At 42.2% G+C, this 15,482-nt stretch overlaps 1 protein-coding gene across 2 annotated transcripts; it reads left to right on the plus strand.

Moving 5' to 3' along the window:
• The first annotated feature begins 1,281 nt into the window (after positions 1 to 1,281).
• LOC121543504 (palmitoyltransferase ZDHHC18-A-like) lies at positions 1,282 to 14,942 on the plus strand. Of its 2 annotated transcripts, XM_041853400.2 has the most exons (9): positions 1,282 to 2,094; positions 2,540 to 2,700; positions 2,938 to 3,087; positions 3,169 to 3,306; positions 3,433 to 3,484; positions 4,027 to 4,129; positions 5,324 to 5,436; positions 5,646 to 5,748; positions 13,409 to 14,942. In XM_041853400.2, the coding sequence occupies exons 1-9, from the start codon at positions 1,856 to 1,858 to the stop codon at positions 13,820 to 13,822; spliced, it is 1,473 nt and encodes a 490-aa protein (XP_041709334.1). In that variant the 5' UTR covers positions 1,282 to 1,855; the 3' UTR covers positions 13,823 to 14,942. The 2 variants fall into 2 exon arrangements, with proteins under 2 accessions (XP_041709334.1, XP_041709335.1); XM_041853401.2 differs by lacking the exon at positions 3,169 to 3,306.
• The last annotated feature ends 540 nt before the right edge of the window (positions 14,943 to 15,482 follow it).

A 15,482-nucleotide genomic window follows, 5' to 3' on the forward strand; every position in this document is an offset into this window, starting at 1 on the left:
CTTCACTATTTAAATCTATTTAGTCCAACTTCAGGCCAACAGCCTGAAAGGATGGGTCACCGCCACTGTGACAGTAGGAGCGAAGTTTTTGGAAAAAGTGGACCCTTGCCTTTTGGCTGATCCATTTGTGGTTTCAGGGTGGGTGAAAACAGAGTTGGGAGCTGTGAAATCGGTGAGGGTAACCAGAAGTGGTCTAGTGATAATTGTTTGTGTTTCTGCTGGTCAGAGGGAGCAGGTGCTCCGTGTTAAACGAATGGGCGCAAGAGATGTGGGTGCCATTGAAAGGAGTGATTACTGGGGTAGCGGTAAATGTGAAAGCTGATCAACTGAAGAGGTAGATTCCCGGTGTTTGGGATGCTCGTCGTTTGGCACGACGCACACAGGGTGGCGTGAGTGGAGAAACAGAAGAGTAATTGTCTGTTCTTTTGAGTTTTGATGTTGAGTCTTTGCCTGACAAAGTGATGTTAGGATATATAAGTTATACTGTACGCGCTTTTGTGCCAAATACATTACGTTGTTACAGGTGTCAAGCTTATGGGCATATGGCAGCAGTGTGTAGGAGGGAGGTTCCTAGGTGTGAGAAGTGTGCAGAAGTGCATGAGACAAAGGAATGTGTACCATTGGGGAAAGTAGTGGTATGTGTTAATTGTAGGGGTGCCCCTGGGACTGGGGATCAAAAATGTCCTATGCGAGAGAGGCAGGTTGAGGTTTCCAGGGTTAGAGTAGTGCAGAAGTTGTCATATGCTGAGGCAGTGAAGAAAGTAGAGGAAGATGGGTCAAGGGGGAGGGATCCTGAGAGGAGTGGTGTGAGTAGTAGATCTGTACCAGTACAGAGGGATAAACCAACAAGTGATATATGTTTCAGTAAGATTGGATTTTTGGCATTTATAGCAATGGTTATCAACTGTACTGCAGGGATGGAACGTAAGTTGCAGAAAATCAAGGTTGTGGTGGCAGCTGCAGAGAGGTATTTGGGTGTGCAAGACTTGACATCAGAAGCGTTACAGTGTGTGTTAAGTGGCGGTGTCCCATCCTTTCAGGCTGTTGGCCTGAAGTAGGACTAAATAGATGTAAATAGTGTAGTATGGTATATATATATATTTTTAATGTTTTGTGAGTGTAGTGTTAGATGGTAGGGGATTAGTATTATTATTATTGTGATTTTTTTAGCAAGGTATAAGGGAGTTATACTCCAGTCTAGTAGGTGGCGGTAATGCAACATTTATAGGATGCCAACCGCGGTTAAATCTCATCGAAGAAGAAGCTCGAGATCTGCAGGAACGCCTCGAATTGCAGGCTGCAGTTGCACATTATTGCATTTTTTGGCGGAAGGCAAAGACGGCAACACTACACTTGTTGAGCGTTTAGTTAGCTAGAAAATAATATAAGCTAGTCGTTAATTGTGAAACAAAGGTCTAAATAGTGTAGTCGCATACAACGAACGAGTTAATCTGTGTGTGAGTCGTGGGACAGTCAGAAGCTGTCTGTCTAGCTACATTTTGGTGGAGTGTAGATGGCTTTCTACCTACAGTAGTTGTCAAAGCTAGCTAACTATGAATGGGAACGCGTTCGCTGTTTTGGCTGCAAAGAGCTTGATACTTGGCTAAAAGAATAGTGATAGCTAGCTACCTAACTGGGTTGCTTGCGTGATCGCTTAATGATTTCGTAGCTAGCAGCACAGCAGAAACATTCGATTAACGTTAGATAAATAACTAGCTAGCTAGCCCGGTGGTTAGTATGCTAGTCTAGCTAACGATGTAAACAGCTAACTTAGCTAGCTAGCTAACATTATTAACTAGCTAACTTTGAGCAGAGGGTCAGTCCCTCTCAGTTGAGCACCGGATCCTTTTACATTATGAAAAACTGTGAGTACCAGCAAATTGACCCACGGGGACTTTCAACACCCTCGTCAACGCAACCCTGTAACGTTACCGAAAATAATGTGCAGAGCCGGCCTCGAAGAAAATGGGAAGTATTTCCAGGGAAAAATCGCTTTTATTGCGATGGACGGATTATTCTGGCCAGACAAAGTGGTATCCTGCCTCTGACACTCGGCCTTATCATTGTCACAAGTGGCCTTTTCTTTGCATTCGAGTAAGTGGCTATGCTTTATAATATTGCTTTGCTTTTGTTTAACCTAACGTTACCAGTATAGACAGCCATCTAACGTTAGCTGCATAGGTAACTAGGTAGCTAACATTACTTCGTTGAGTAGGCTTTCTCAGTTATTCAAAGTAGCTGACTAGTTAACTAACAGTGAAGCTCAGGGCCATACATACCTACCTGTCTGTTTTTTCTTCTTAGAAAAAAAATGCGATCTCTGTTTTTGCTTTTGTTTATTTTGTGTATAATTTGTAAGTCGCTCTGGATAAGAGAGTCTGCTAAATGACTTAAATGTAAATGTATATTTGAATTGAGCTTGTCTCTGGTTCAGGTAGATTTTACTGAGTTGTACAGTAGGCCTATTAGAATGGGTGTCTCAACCACTCAAGGCCAGGGACAGACAAAAGCTCTCATGTCCTCTTTTGTCCTCTTGCAGCTGCCCATTCCTGGTGACTCACCTGACCGTCTGCATACCTGTGATTGGTGGAGCGTTGTTTGTGTTTGTGGTCACCTCCCTACTGCAGACCAGCTTTACAGACCCCGGCATCCTGCCTAGGGCCCTGCCAGATGAGGCTGCAGACATTGAGAAACAGATAGGTAAGATAGACTTAGGATATAATGTAACAGACTGGGGTGATGGCTAGAGAGCTAGACCAGCTGGGGTATATCTGGGCTCAACTGTTTCAGTCGCGTTCATAGTAGATTAATATCCTTCAGCAGTATCAGTGTATTCAGTTAAGATTTTGTTTCAAATGTGATCATGTTGATGTTTACAACATTATTGTATTGACTTCAGAGAATCAATCCCTCCCTCTAACCCTCCCCTGATTCAAGACACCTCAGGTTCCTCCACGTACCGCCCCCCTCCGCGCACCAAAGAAATCCTCATTAACCAGCAGGTGGTGAAGCTTAAGTATTGCTTCACCTGCAAGATGTTCCGCCCTCCTCGGACCTCACACTGCAGTATGTGTGACAACTGTGTGGGTAAGGACTGTATGGGTAAGGACTCTGTTGTTCAGTGTCCAAATATGGCACATCTCTAATTTGTAAATGGCCTGCCCTCAGAGCGGTTCGATCACCATTGCCCGTGGGTGGGGAACTGTGTGGGCAAGCGCAACTACCGCTTCTTCTACAGCTTCATAGTCTCTCTCTCCTTCCACACCTCCTTCATCTTCGGTTGTGTCGTCACACACCTCATGCTGCGTACGTATGCTCACTCGCAAACAAACATGAATGTACTTTGTTGTCTCCTTCCCTGCTGTTCCATGACAATATTGACCGTGGAGTGTTAGTATTGGGTTGCTGACTTTTTACCTTTCTGTTTTTCAGGATCCCAAGGAGGGAATGGCTTAGTCCTGGCCTTACAGGAGAGTCCTGCCAGATATCCTTTTCACACCAAACATTCTCTCCATCTCATTACAATCCCTATAGTGGCTTAGATGCCCACAGTGCTGCTCTTGCTCTTAGCCCAGAGATACAAGTTGACAAGGCTTTAGTTCCTGGTGCTAAGACTTTGGCCTAAGCCTACTCATTCCTAATAGGATCAGTTCCCTGGAACCCATTCTTCACACACTTGCAATCGTGTAAGCCTGTGGCTTTTAGACAGATGGCAAAACTTCAGAGGCAGGTGTGCACCCTAATGTTGTCACACTGGCTAGACACATTATGTGGTTAACAATAGAGGCTTTTGTGATTTCTTCTAAACCCAGGACATGGTGAGCAGTACAGTTAGAAATATGGTATAATTGCAGTTCAGGGGAACCAGTAGTTAGGCCTTCATTGCTCTAATATTGTGATTCTGATTGTGATTCCCTAAGATTAACACAATAAGGCCTTGTGATGATCATGTAGTTCTTATTCTTGATAATCATTGTTGATAACCTTTGCTGGCGTATGTTGAAGCCTTGACAAGCCTTCTCTCACTGTGGTTGAGCTAGTTATTTGCTTCTTCTCCATCTGGTCTATTCTGGGCCTCTCTGGTTTCCATACATACTTGGTGGCCTTCAACCTCACAACAAATGAAGATGTAAGTACCAACCATAGACATTGAAAATAGTAGATAGTGATAGCGCTGACGTCATCCACGTATTCCTATGGAAAACTCCCGATGGCATAAGAGGGCGGAAGTATTTTAATATGAAGCGCCCCATATTGCTGAATAGGGCTGAATGGCACCAAAAATCGCTAAGGATCATGGTCGATGTAGTCGTTTTCACCCTGCCTGATAGTCAACCCGGAGCCTCATAGCCTGCCGGCCCATGAATGGTCTGTGTCAGCACGTGGTCCTGTGTGATGACAAATGTAGTTGTCAGAATGGATCACTATTTAATTAAATGTCTCGATTTGTAGCTAACTTGAAAATAATTCACAGTGGGGATCGAACTTGATCATAATAAACACATTTTAGAGGCCAAAACGGCGGTCTAAAAAAATTAGTTTGGCCCAGTCTGGCAATCGTAATTTACATAGGCTTTCTAGGGCAGACCAAGGCATTGGGCACCACTAGGTTGCTATTCAGAACAGAACTCATTACTGCATTGGAGAAATTAGAGGCTTCACGAGTAACTGAAGATTAGCTACATTTTTTACATTACATTTTTAGTCATTTAGCAGACGCTTTTATCCAGAGCGACTTACAGTTAGTGAATACATATTTTTTGTATTTTTTTTATACTGGCCTCCCATGGGAATCGAACCCACAACCCTGCCGTTGCAAACACCATGCTCTATCAACTGAGCTACATCCCTGCCGGCCATTACCTCCCCTACCCTGGACGACGCTGGGCCAATTGTGCGCCGCCCCATGGGTCTCCTGGTCGCGGCCGGCTGCGACAGAGCCTGGATTCGAACCAGGATCTCTAGTGGCACAGTTAGCACTGCGATGCAGTGCCTTAGACCACTGCGCCACTCAGGAGTGGCTACCTATAAGATGTTTTGTTTCGTACTCTACACATTCTTTTTTTATGGATTGTTTCTAAAATGTTATTGAACAGATGGTGAGAGAGACAGAGGTCGAAGATAGAGAGTGGTTGTGTGAAAGGGCAGGTGGACGATTTGAACCTATGCTGACACGATAGACATTGTGCCGGAGGAAGCGGGATTGCTGCTAGACCACCAAGGCCACACTACACATTCTAAGTACCCAAGTATACAGTACTTGAATGTTTGATCCTGCTAAGTCTCCAGACTGCTTCTTACCTTTTGTATCTGTCATGTGCAGATAAAAGGCTCCTGGTCGAGTAAAAGAGGTGCAGAGGACTCTGGGAATCCCTACACTTACGACAATATCTTTACCAACTGCTGTGCAACGCTGTGTGGGCCCATGCCCCCCAGGTCAGTACGAATGGCTAAACCTCCACGTCAGTCAAAGTTGCTACTGTCGTATGAAATGTATCTCAGTTCACCTTTCGTTAAACTCTGCTCCCAACTACCTCAAGGCTAACCAATAATTATACTTGCAATCAATGAAATGTCCTCATGGGTATGGAAATGGTCTATCTATGTATCTTTTTACATTCATCTTTTCCCCTCATGTCTTTCAGTCTAATTGACAGAAGAGGCTTTTTGCCCCCTGAAGACATTCCACCTGCTGTTGCAGTGGACATGGAGCGTCCCCCTTTCCTGGCCAAGAATGACACAAACATGGTAGGGGCGCCATCTAGTGGCTACTTGTCCTGACTGTGCTGTAGCTCCAAAGTTTCAACCCTGACCCTCTGAGAATCTCAATTGCATACTCTTCACGTCCTCTCTCCGCGAGGAGTATGTAATTGAGATTCTGCCCCTGTGTGCCTGGCCTGCATGAGCCCACTATATCCCCTTCAGACCCCCCCACACACATATTGTGTCATAAGAGGGAGGATGGTGCACATTTTATTATTATTATGCACATTAGGGATGGGACACTGCATTCATGAACATTACGTGTATTGCTTTTAGTGTTTATAAAAAAAAAAGCAGATTTACATAATTGTTATTTGCCTGAATCGGAACTACCTGTTAGCTGTACTCCTATGTTTTTTGTTGCAAGTTCATATATTTGTATAGTTCAAAGTTTTCCACACTCATGTTTATTGCACCTGTGTGGACCAGGCTATAAGTGTAGATATCCACAAGGGAAATTAAATGGCTGAGGTTTGTATAAGCTAATTTCTTGCAACAGAGATGCTTTCAGCAATCGGGTGAACTCTGGGTTTAAATACAGTACCAGTCAAAATTTTGGACACCTACTCATTCAAGGATTTTTCTTTATTTTTACTATTTTGTACATTGTAGAATAATAGTGAAGACATCAACACATTGAAATAGCACATGGAATCATGTAGTAACCAAAGACGTGTTAAACAAATCAAAATATATTTTATATTTGAGATTCTTCAAATAGCCACCCTCTGCACACTCTTGGTATTCTCTCAACCACCTGTAATGCTTTTCCAACAGTCTTGAAGGAGTTCCCACATATACTTAGCACTTGTTGGCTGCTTTTCCTTCACTCTGCCGTCTGACTCATCCCAAACCATCTCAATTGAGTTGAGGTCGGGGGATTGTGGAGGCCAGGTCATCTGATGCAGCGCTCCATCACTCTACTTCTTGGTAAAATAGCCCTTACACAGCCTGGAGGTGTGTTGGGTCATTGTCCTGTTGAAAAACAAATTATAGTCCCACTAAGCCCAAACCAGATGGGATGGCATATCACTGCAGAATGCTAAATCAATCACACAGTCTCACCAGCAAAGCACCCCCACACCATAACACCTCCTCCTCCATGCTTTACGGTGGGAACTACACATGCGGAGATCATCCGTTCACCCACACCGCGTTTCACAAAGACACAGCGGTTGGAACCAAAAATCTCCAATTTGGACTCCAGACCAAAGGACACATTTCCACCGGTCTAATGCCCATTGCTTGTTTCTTGGCCCAAGCAGGTCTCTTCTTCTTATTGGTGTCATTTTAGTAGTGATTTCTTTGCAGCAGTTTGACCATGAAGGCCTGATTCAAACAGTACCCTCTGAACAGTTGGATGTTGAGATGTGTCTGTGACTTGAACTCTGTGAAGCATTTATTTGGGCTGCAATTTCTGAGGCTGGTAACTCGAATGAACGTAGAGGTAACTCTGGGTCTTCCATTCCTTTGGTGGTCCTTATGAGAGCTAGTTTCATCGTAGCGCTTGATGGTTTTTGCGACTGCTCTTGAAGAAATTTTCAAAGTTCTTGAAATGTTCCGTATTGACTGACCTTCATGTCTTAAAGTAATGATGGACTGTCGTTTCTCTTTGCTTATTTGAGCTGTTCTTGCCATAATATTGACTTGGTCTTTCACCAAATAGGGCTATCTTCTGTATACCCCTCCATCCTTGTCACATCACAACTGATTGGCTCAAACGCATTCAGAAGGAAAGAAATTCCACAAATTCACTTTTAAGAAGGCACACCTGTTAATTGAAATGAATTCCAGGTGACTATCTCATGAAGTGTGCAAAGCTGCTATCAAGGCAAAGGGTGGCTATTTGAAGAATCTCAAATATAAAATATATTTTGATTTGTTTAACACTTTTTTGGGGTACTACATGATTCCATATGTGTTATTTCAATGTTTTGATGTCTTCACTTTTATTCTACAATGTAAAGAAAATAGTAAAAATAAAGAAAAACCCTTGAATGAGTAGGTTTGTCCAAACCTTTGACTGGTAGTGGAGATGTCAGGTATGTTTTTTTTATTAAGTACTTTATCACCAATCATATTGTATTCACTTACAGGCAGGTCTTTGAAAATCATGTTTATTACGATCTGTTTTGTTTTGAATAACTACTTTAATTTTTTTTCTCCAAATTAAGACAACATTTAGGGTGTCCAATCAAAAACGCATCTTTTGACCAATTGGTAAAATATGTCACAATATGTCAATTGTGTTGATAATCCTCTAAGAAAACAAATGGTCCAAACCTCATGTCTCTATCATAATCCGTTCAAAATGTATTGGAGTTTAGTAGGATTGTCAAAATTAGGGGGACTAAATCAGTGGAGGCCAGAGAAAAAAAGTTGTCTGAAATAGGGCTGTGGCAGTCATGAAATTTTGTCAGCTGATGATTGTCATGCAAATAACTGCCGGTTTTACTGTAATTGACCATTTTTAAATTAACATTTTTAGCATCTCCTGGCTTCCATGCATAGCCTACAAGCCTAAAACTCAAATAAATCCATAGCCTACACAATCACAATAAATCCATTATTTATTTTAGATGTATTTGATATGATATGAAGAAAATGTGGCCTATTTCAGGAGAACAGAATGGCATATTGTGTCCTTATCTTAGGCCCTGATCTGGCTATGCCATATGGCTGTGGGCTACACTAGTTCATTTAGCAGACAAGATTTGCTTAGAATTCCATGGCATTATTTTATAGTATGAAGAATACAATTGAACATATCTGAATAAAATAGAAAGGATATTTTCTCCAAACAATTTACGATGGAGTTTTTCGGCTATTCTGTGTCGAGCAGTTATCGAAGAAATGGGTCCTCCTATATGCTTAATTTACAGTTATTTACGCAACTTTAGTTGTGATACAAATGTTAGGCTATATGTTTTGAGTTTTAATACATTCTATGGCTGCATTGTGCGACTAACAATGATTTAAAAAAAGTTGCATGAAAGGCATGAGCTCTTCTCTGTTTCTTGCGCAGGCTGCAGACACTTCATCAGTCTCTCATTCACAATTTGACAAGCACTTGATAATATTCTCACCCATCAGACTATTCTTAATTGAATCTGGTCTTTACATATAGCCAATGGGTGAAATTATTTTTGATTTATAATGTCCCATGAATAGCGAATGGAGGTTACGTGCTGTTACATTTTTAATGTGCAAGAATAGGCAGCGCGTCCATAAGGCTAGGGGAAGCTAAACTTTTCCTAAAGTAAATTGAATTAAATTGCCAAAATTATATAGCCTAATTAGCTATATAATAAATAAACAATTCAAAATAGACTACTAAATCATGATTTGGCCACAGGGGATCATTAGCTTCTTAAAAAATATATATAATTGTGGAATGTTATAAATCATATTGCCTACAGTTGGAAGGAAAGCAATTTGGGCAGATTATTGTTGAGTTGCAACTGTCTGTGAAAAGTAGAGGCCAGGCATATCGCAATATTTCAAAATACAATCACAGGATAACATAGTTTGGAAAGCAAATGGTTATTGCTGTAAAGAGAAGACAATGAAAATACTAATCTGTCTTTTAGTTATCAAACTTCTCAACTTAATTGATTGAACAGTATAGCCTATCTTATTGGCACAAGTGGAGAGCATTGGCCATATCCCCGGTGAGTGTGCTCTGTGCATATTCACTATTTATCATTGTTGGGTCAGTGCTACTTAATTGTTTTGGCTATCCAATCTACTCATCACATTACAAATAGTAGGCTATCTTACATAAGTCTGCAAATGCGATGATGCATGGAATGCTTTATTATAAAGGTGCATTTTTATGGTGACAATTAGCTTCCCCAAAGTTGAAACTCACACGCCGCCTATGTATGCCAGGTTTTAAAACAGGTTAATGTGCTTAATTTTAATAATTGAGCAATAAATATAGCAGCACAAGAAAGCTGGGATCCTCTTTTTAAATAGTTGCCAGTCAACTCTGTTTTCACATGCGATTGTGCGGTGACTGTGCTTATAAGAACACATTTCATTAGGCTCTGTAGGCTATGTGCTTTCTAACCGTGTTCTAGGGGTCCTAGGCCTAAAGGCTAAGTTTGGCGTTATTTGGCCATTTTTATTTGTGATACAAACCTTATCAAAACATATAGGCCTATGGGCTAGGCTACATAATGTGTGTGACTATGATTTGAAAAAGTCGCAAAAAATGTTGTGCTGTTTGTTGCCTTACTGCACATGCTGGGCATCATTCACCAGTGATAATATTGTCACCCATCAGACTATTCTTAATTTAATTTTGTCTTTACATATACTAAATAATGTATGTGTGAAATTAGTTTTGATTTAGAATGGACCATTATCATGCACCTGTCGGAACAGGGCAGTGGAAAAAAAATACATAATCTATGCACTACATCATCTACGCACTTAAATAGCGAATGGAGGACGCTTTTCCTGCGGTTCATTCCCACCAGGTAGGCTATACTCCTGTTGTAAAGCAAAGCACTGTGCTTAATATTAGGAAAGTTTAGAAATAAATATAGTAGGCCTAGCCTATAGAAAGCTGATGGGATCCCCCTCTTTTTAATAGAGGCCATCAAAACTCTGTTTTCTCACGCAATTGCATAGCCTATAGAAATGTTGCGCAACATGAGCTCATGGGCTCTCATTAAGTGTTTGATTAGATTTTTGATAATATTTGCATTGATGTCCGAGTGATTTAGAGGGACAATAAATCGCTGAGTACCAGGCCATTAGTAGGTAGGCTACTAATGACCATCAGCAGCATCAGAGCGCAGTTTTGGTGTCCACATCACCAATGAACTATCATGGTCCAAACACACCAAGACAGTCGTGACGAGGGCACGACAAAGCCTATTTCCCCTCAGGAGACTGAAAAGATTTGGCATGGGTCCTCAGATCCTCAAAAAGTTCTACAGCGAGAGCATCCTGACTGGTTGCCTGGTATGGCAACTGCTCGGCCTCCGACTGCAAGGCACTACAGAGGGTAGTGCGTACGACCCAGTAAATCACTGGGGCCAAGCTTCCTGCCATCCAGGACCTCTATACCAGGCGGTGTCAGAGGAAGGCCCTAAAAATTGTCAAAGACTCCAGCCACCCTAGTAATAGACTGGCAAGTGGTACCGGAGTGCCAAGTCTAGGTCCAAAAGGCTTCTTAACAGCTTCTACCCCCAAGCCATAAGACTACCCAGACTATTTGCATTGTCCGCCCCCCACCTCCTCTTTTACGCTGCTGCTACTCTCTGTTTATTATCTATGCATAGTCACTTTAACTCTATCTACATGTACATATTACCTCGACTAACCTGTGCCCCCGCACATTGACTCTGTACCAGTACCCCCTGTATATAGCCTCGCTACTGTTATTTTACTGCTGCTCTTTAATTCAGCTTGTGTCATGCTAATTTTGCTGTTTTCGGCCCTTGGAAACAACTTGTAAGACACCAGCCACAAAATGTAAAATCCTTAAGTTTCATCGAAAGCTGCACCGCTCTGTCAACTGAGCTCGGTGCTTATTATCGGATGCATTAGCTTACGAAATTAGATATAATGTTGGTGATATGTTAGAGAAAGACCCCACTGAACGATTCAGAACATGAGGAATCATATTTGTCTTGGTAAAATTGATTTTATAACATAAGAAAGTGAAATGTCATAACCAAAGTGCGTTTACACCCACTCTGGGCACCCTACTGAATTATTATATATTTTTATCCTATAATATGGAGCGTTGTAGAGGCGTAATTGTCAAGTGTTCCTATCTTAAATAAATATTTTTAAGGTTGGCCTCTGGTTTAAGTTTCCTTCATCTTGGCTTAGTAATGATCTTTACCTGTTTTTATGAAATTATTTTCTGTTTTTTAATCTGTTTGAGTAACTCCATATTACCATCAGTTTATCCTGCAGTCCTGAGGCCTTTTCTCCCTTAGTAGCTTTTTACAATTTGAGTGACTCTCCTTTTATACCAGGACTAAACTGACAGATCTCTGTACTCCACAGTGTGTAACACTTAACTCCCAGTTTTGTAATGTGTCCTTCCCACCCCACTATAGGAGGAGAATTGTCAAGATTTTACTCTGTCCTGCACAGCCTGAAGTGTAACTTCCGCATGTAGAGGGTCGATGGTAAGAGTAGGGCTCAAGCTCCAACCCATCACCACACGTTTATTTTTGCTGTCATCTGTTCGGTTTGCATGTTCATCATGTGTGGCTGCTATCATAAGTAACTGTGAAATGACATCACAGTTTGGATACTGGCTTATCACCCATCCAATTTGAGTTGGTTTTAATTTCAGTTAGTACATTGTATTCATCACTCAGTAGAACAAGTGTCACTGTTGACTATCACAAGGTCAAGTGGAAAGGTGTTGTGAATTGAGCCATGGTATGTTGTGGGGCATCATGATGTGCCTTACCTCTGGAACTGCATGCCACTCTGCCACTATTTGAGCCATAACTTATCTTTCATCTCCCTCTTCATGAATCTGCATGCCCATTCTAGGCATAATAATAATAAATAATATGCCATTTAGCAGACGCTTTTATCCAAAGCGACTTACAGTCGTGCGTGCATACATTTTTGTGTATGGGTGGTCCCGGGGATCGAACCCACTACCTTGGCGTTACAAGCGCCGTGCTCTACCAGCTGAGCTACAGAGGACCACATACACAAAGGCATGTGGATGTCATGCTGATGACTTGATGTAGAACACACAGCTTAGAACAACCGCAGCATCATATTGTCAAACTTTCAATCATTGTCTCTTATGCCCTGGGGCAGCTGAGCACATGTGGTGAGGTCAGAGGTTACGGTAGCCTAAATCCTAAACACTCATCTGTTGTTCATGTCACTTATCCAGTTTGATAAGGAAAGGTACTTACTTTCCTCCCCCAATTGCATATGGGTATCATATACCCCAGTATAATGAGGATATTTCATGATAGATGATAGTGTACTGACAAAGAACACACACCCTATTCTTATTTACTGTATTTGTATTGTATTTATTCACTAGAAATGGTGTCACTAGAAGCATAAATGCAATGGACAGGATAAACTTTGTTTATGTAACAGCAGCCAAACTAAAGTAGCCTAACTGTAACTCGTGCTTCTCGAATTACATTCTACCCCCTACTACTACGGTATTGCCTTCCTTGCTGTTGCTAATAATGGATACTTTCCCTGGTATAAACAAGCCCATCTTGTCAACCCCGGTGACCCAAGGGAAACCATACAGCTTGTCCTGTCCTACATATCCTCACTCCCCTAACAGAGGAGGGAAGGGAAGCTTCCCCAAGCTTTGTGTCTGATCGTCTCTTTTGTCTTTGTTCCTCCCTGTCCTATGCTAACTGGATTGCCTGCAACAACTCACTCTTTCTCCGCAATGCCATGCTGTCACACCTAACCTGGCCATTGCTCTTATGTCAATCTCACTGTGCTGCTCCAAACTAATGCTTGTTTTCAGCTCCTGTGCATTTCCATGAACTGTGTTCTGCCATACCATTGTCGTCCGTCTCTCACTTCCTCATATCCCTTCGTCTTTTTCCTCTTGCGTTTCCGTTTCTCATTTTTCCCTTTTTCTTGACTTCTCTGCCTTCCTCCTTTCTTCACACAGTGCACTCAGAGGACTAAGGACCTTCTGGAGAGGGTGATCCGCTCTTCTGAGCTCCAGGGCCTGTGGCCCCCCGGCACCCCCAAGACTGTCCCTGGCCAGGAGTTGAGAGCCAGCCCAGAGTCCAGGTCCCCAGCCCCCTCCTCCTCCGCTGGGCCTCCCTCCACGGGCTGCTCTAGGTCCGCCAATGGGTTTCCCGCCACGGGCTGCTCTGGGTCTGCCAATGGGCCTCCCCCAACGGGGTGCTCAGGGCGCCAGGCCCCGCCCATGGACTGTCGCCCTGTGAGCAGCAGCAAGAGACCCTCACTGCACTCCAACAACCCGGCCTTCCGCCTGGCCAGCCCCTCTCCCTCCTTCACCCACAATACCATCATCCTGGGAGACGCTCCTGACATGGGCTTCATCCAACTGCACTGAGCGCGCTCAGTGGCTCCAGTAGGACTGCTTAAGAGAACATTCCCCTTCCACACAGCTCCCTGGAACTAATTAGTGGCTACACTGCCTTGAACCTTTGCCATCACATTTTTTTAAACCATTAACTTTTTCATGGAACTTACTGCGTCTTCTTCTAAACTCAGGACTTAAGCCAGTGTTTTCCCCTGTCCTGTTGGTGATGACTTAGCTGGTAAACATTATTTTCATAGAATGTTTTATTCCTCAACGGAAAGATCTCCTACAGGCAGAAAGTTAAACTTGGTAACACTGACAAGCACAAATAGTTTATAAAAGTTTTTATACACTGATTCATAGAACATTTGTTTCACAAAGCTTCAAGCCATATGTACTCACTTACTTGGCAGGTGTTCCAGCATAGTAACTAAGGAAGCAGCCTCTTTGCCTTTTATGTACTCTGTTCTATTACCTCTTATGCAAATCATTCATACACACACCCCTATTCTGCCATAGGTGTGAGGGCTTTTTTTAGTGGATAATAGGGTTTTGGGCTAACTGGCTTCCTATGCTCTTTGTCTCAGCTGTAGTGAAAACACCCAAGGTCTCCCAGTGTAAAGGGCTCTGTGAAGTTACTTTCCACCCCCTCGTTCTACTCTACTGTCTTTTGGATCGGCCATGCCGTGGATATTGTTATGTATGTTTAGGCCTTGGCTGCAGTTGAGACAGTGACTCACTTTGATTGGATGGGACAAGTGCTGTAGTGGGCTGTTTCCCAAGGTTGCTGACGGCTGACATTGTAATCTGTTGAACCTCTTTTTCTTAGGCTGAAAAGGTGTTCAGATTGATTGTTAGATTTAAACTCAGACTTGCTTTTGTATATTTATTTGTCGCTGTGTTTAAGAGAGAGTGTCAGTGAGGCAGAGAGAGTGTAGGTGTAAATGTGAAAATGCTTGTGAATTTATTCTGGTATTCTGTGTTTGAACTGACTGGGACTAGACTTTATTGACTGTCCAAGCTAAATGAACATGTGCTTTAGGAGAAGAGTTCATTGTGAGCTTGCATTTTTGATTGTCCTTTGAATGTTCCTTTTACATTTATTCTCATTTAAGCACTGAGACTTGATCCAAATACAAATTCAATACTGCCTGCTGAGTTTCTTCTGTCTTTTGGAGGCCAGTTAATACATTTGACACAATGTTAACTGTTCAATTAACTTGCTAGGGATTTTGAAATGTGATGCCTGGTTTCCTCATGTATATTTACTGTAATGGCACATGTTCAAACTGTTGTTTTTTTCGTAGAGAAGGAAGGTACAGATTAATGTGATATGTAACAGTTTACATCATGTTTGAAGCACAGAACTTCTAGAAGTGTAAGATGATACCGCTTACAGGCAATGCAAGTTGTCATTTTGACTTGAAGTGACCTTTGCCTGTGCTGCTAGTGGCATGAAACCATTTCCCTTGGACTGGTCGTTTATCATAGACTACTATCTCTAACATGACATTAGACTGAAGGTAATGCTGTTGGCCTCAAGGGGGCGTTATCTACTTACTCATAACACAATTAGTACATTCAAGAGACATTTACATTACATTTACATTTTAGTCATTTAGCAGACGCTCTTATCCAGAGCGACTTACAGTTAGTGAATACATATATATATATTTTTTTTTATACTGGC

Source organism: Coregonus clupeaformis, chromosome 28 (genome assembly GCF_020615455.1).
Source record: "Coregonus clupeaformis isolate EN_2021a chromosome 28, ASM2061545v1, whole genome shotgun sequence".
Taxonomy (NCBI): Eukaryota; Metazoa; Chordata; class Actinopteri; order Salmoniformes; family Salmonidae; genus Coregonus; species Coregonus clupeaformis.

Excerpts from the sequence above, each read along its gene's own strand:
- LOC121543504 (XM_041853400.2), top strand. The coding sequence starts at position 1,856 with ATGAAAAACTGTGAGTACCAGCAAATTGACCCACGGGGACTTTCAACA. Across the intron at positions 2,095-2,539 it reads GGCCTTTTCTTTGCATTCGA|CTGCCCATTCCTGGTGACTC; the intron begins GTAAGTGGCTAT and ends GTCCTCTTGCAG. Across the intron at positions 3,088-3,168 it reads TATGTGTGACAACTGTGTGG|AGCGGTTCGATCACCATTGC; the intron begins GTAAGGACTGTA and ends GCCTGCCCTCAG.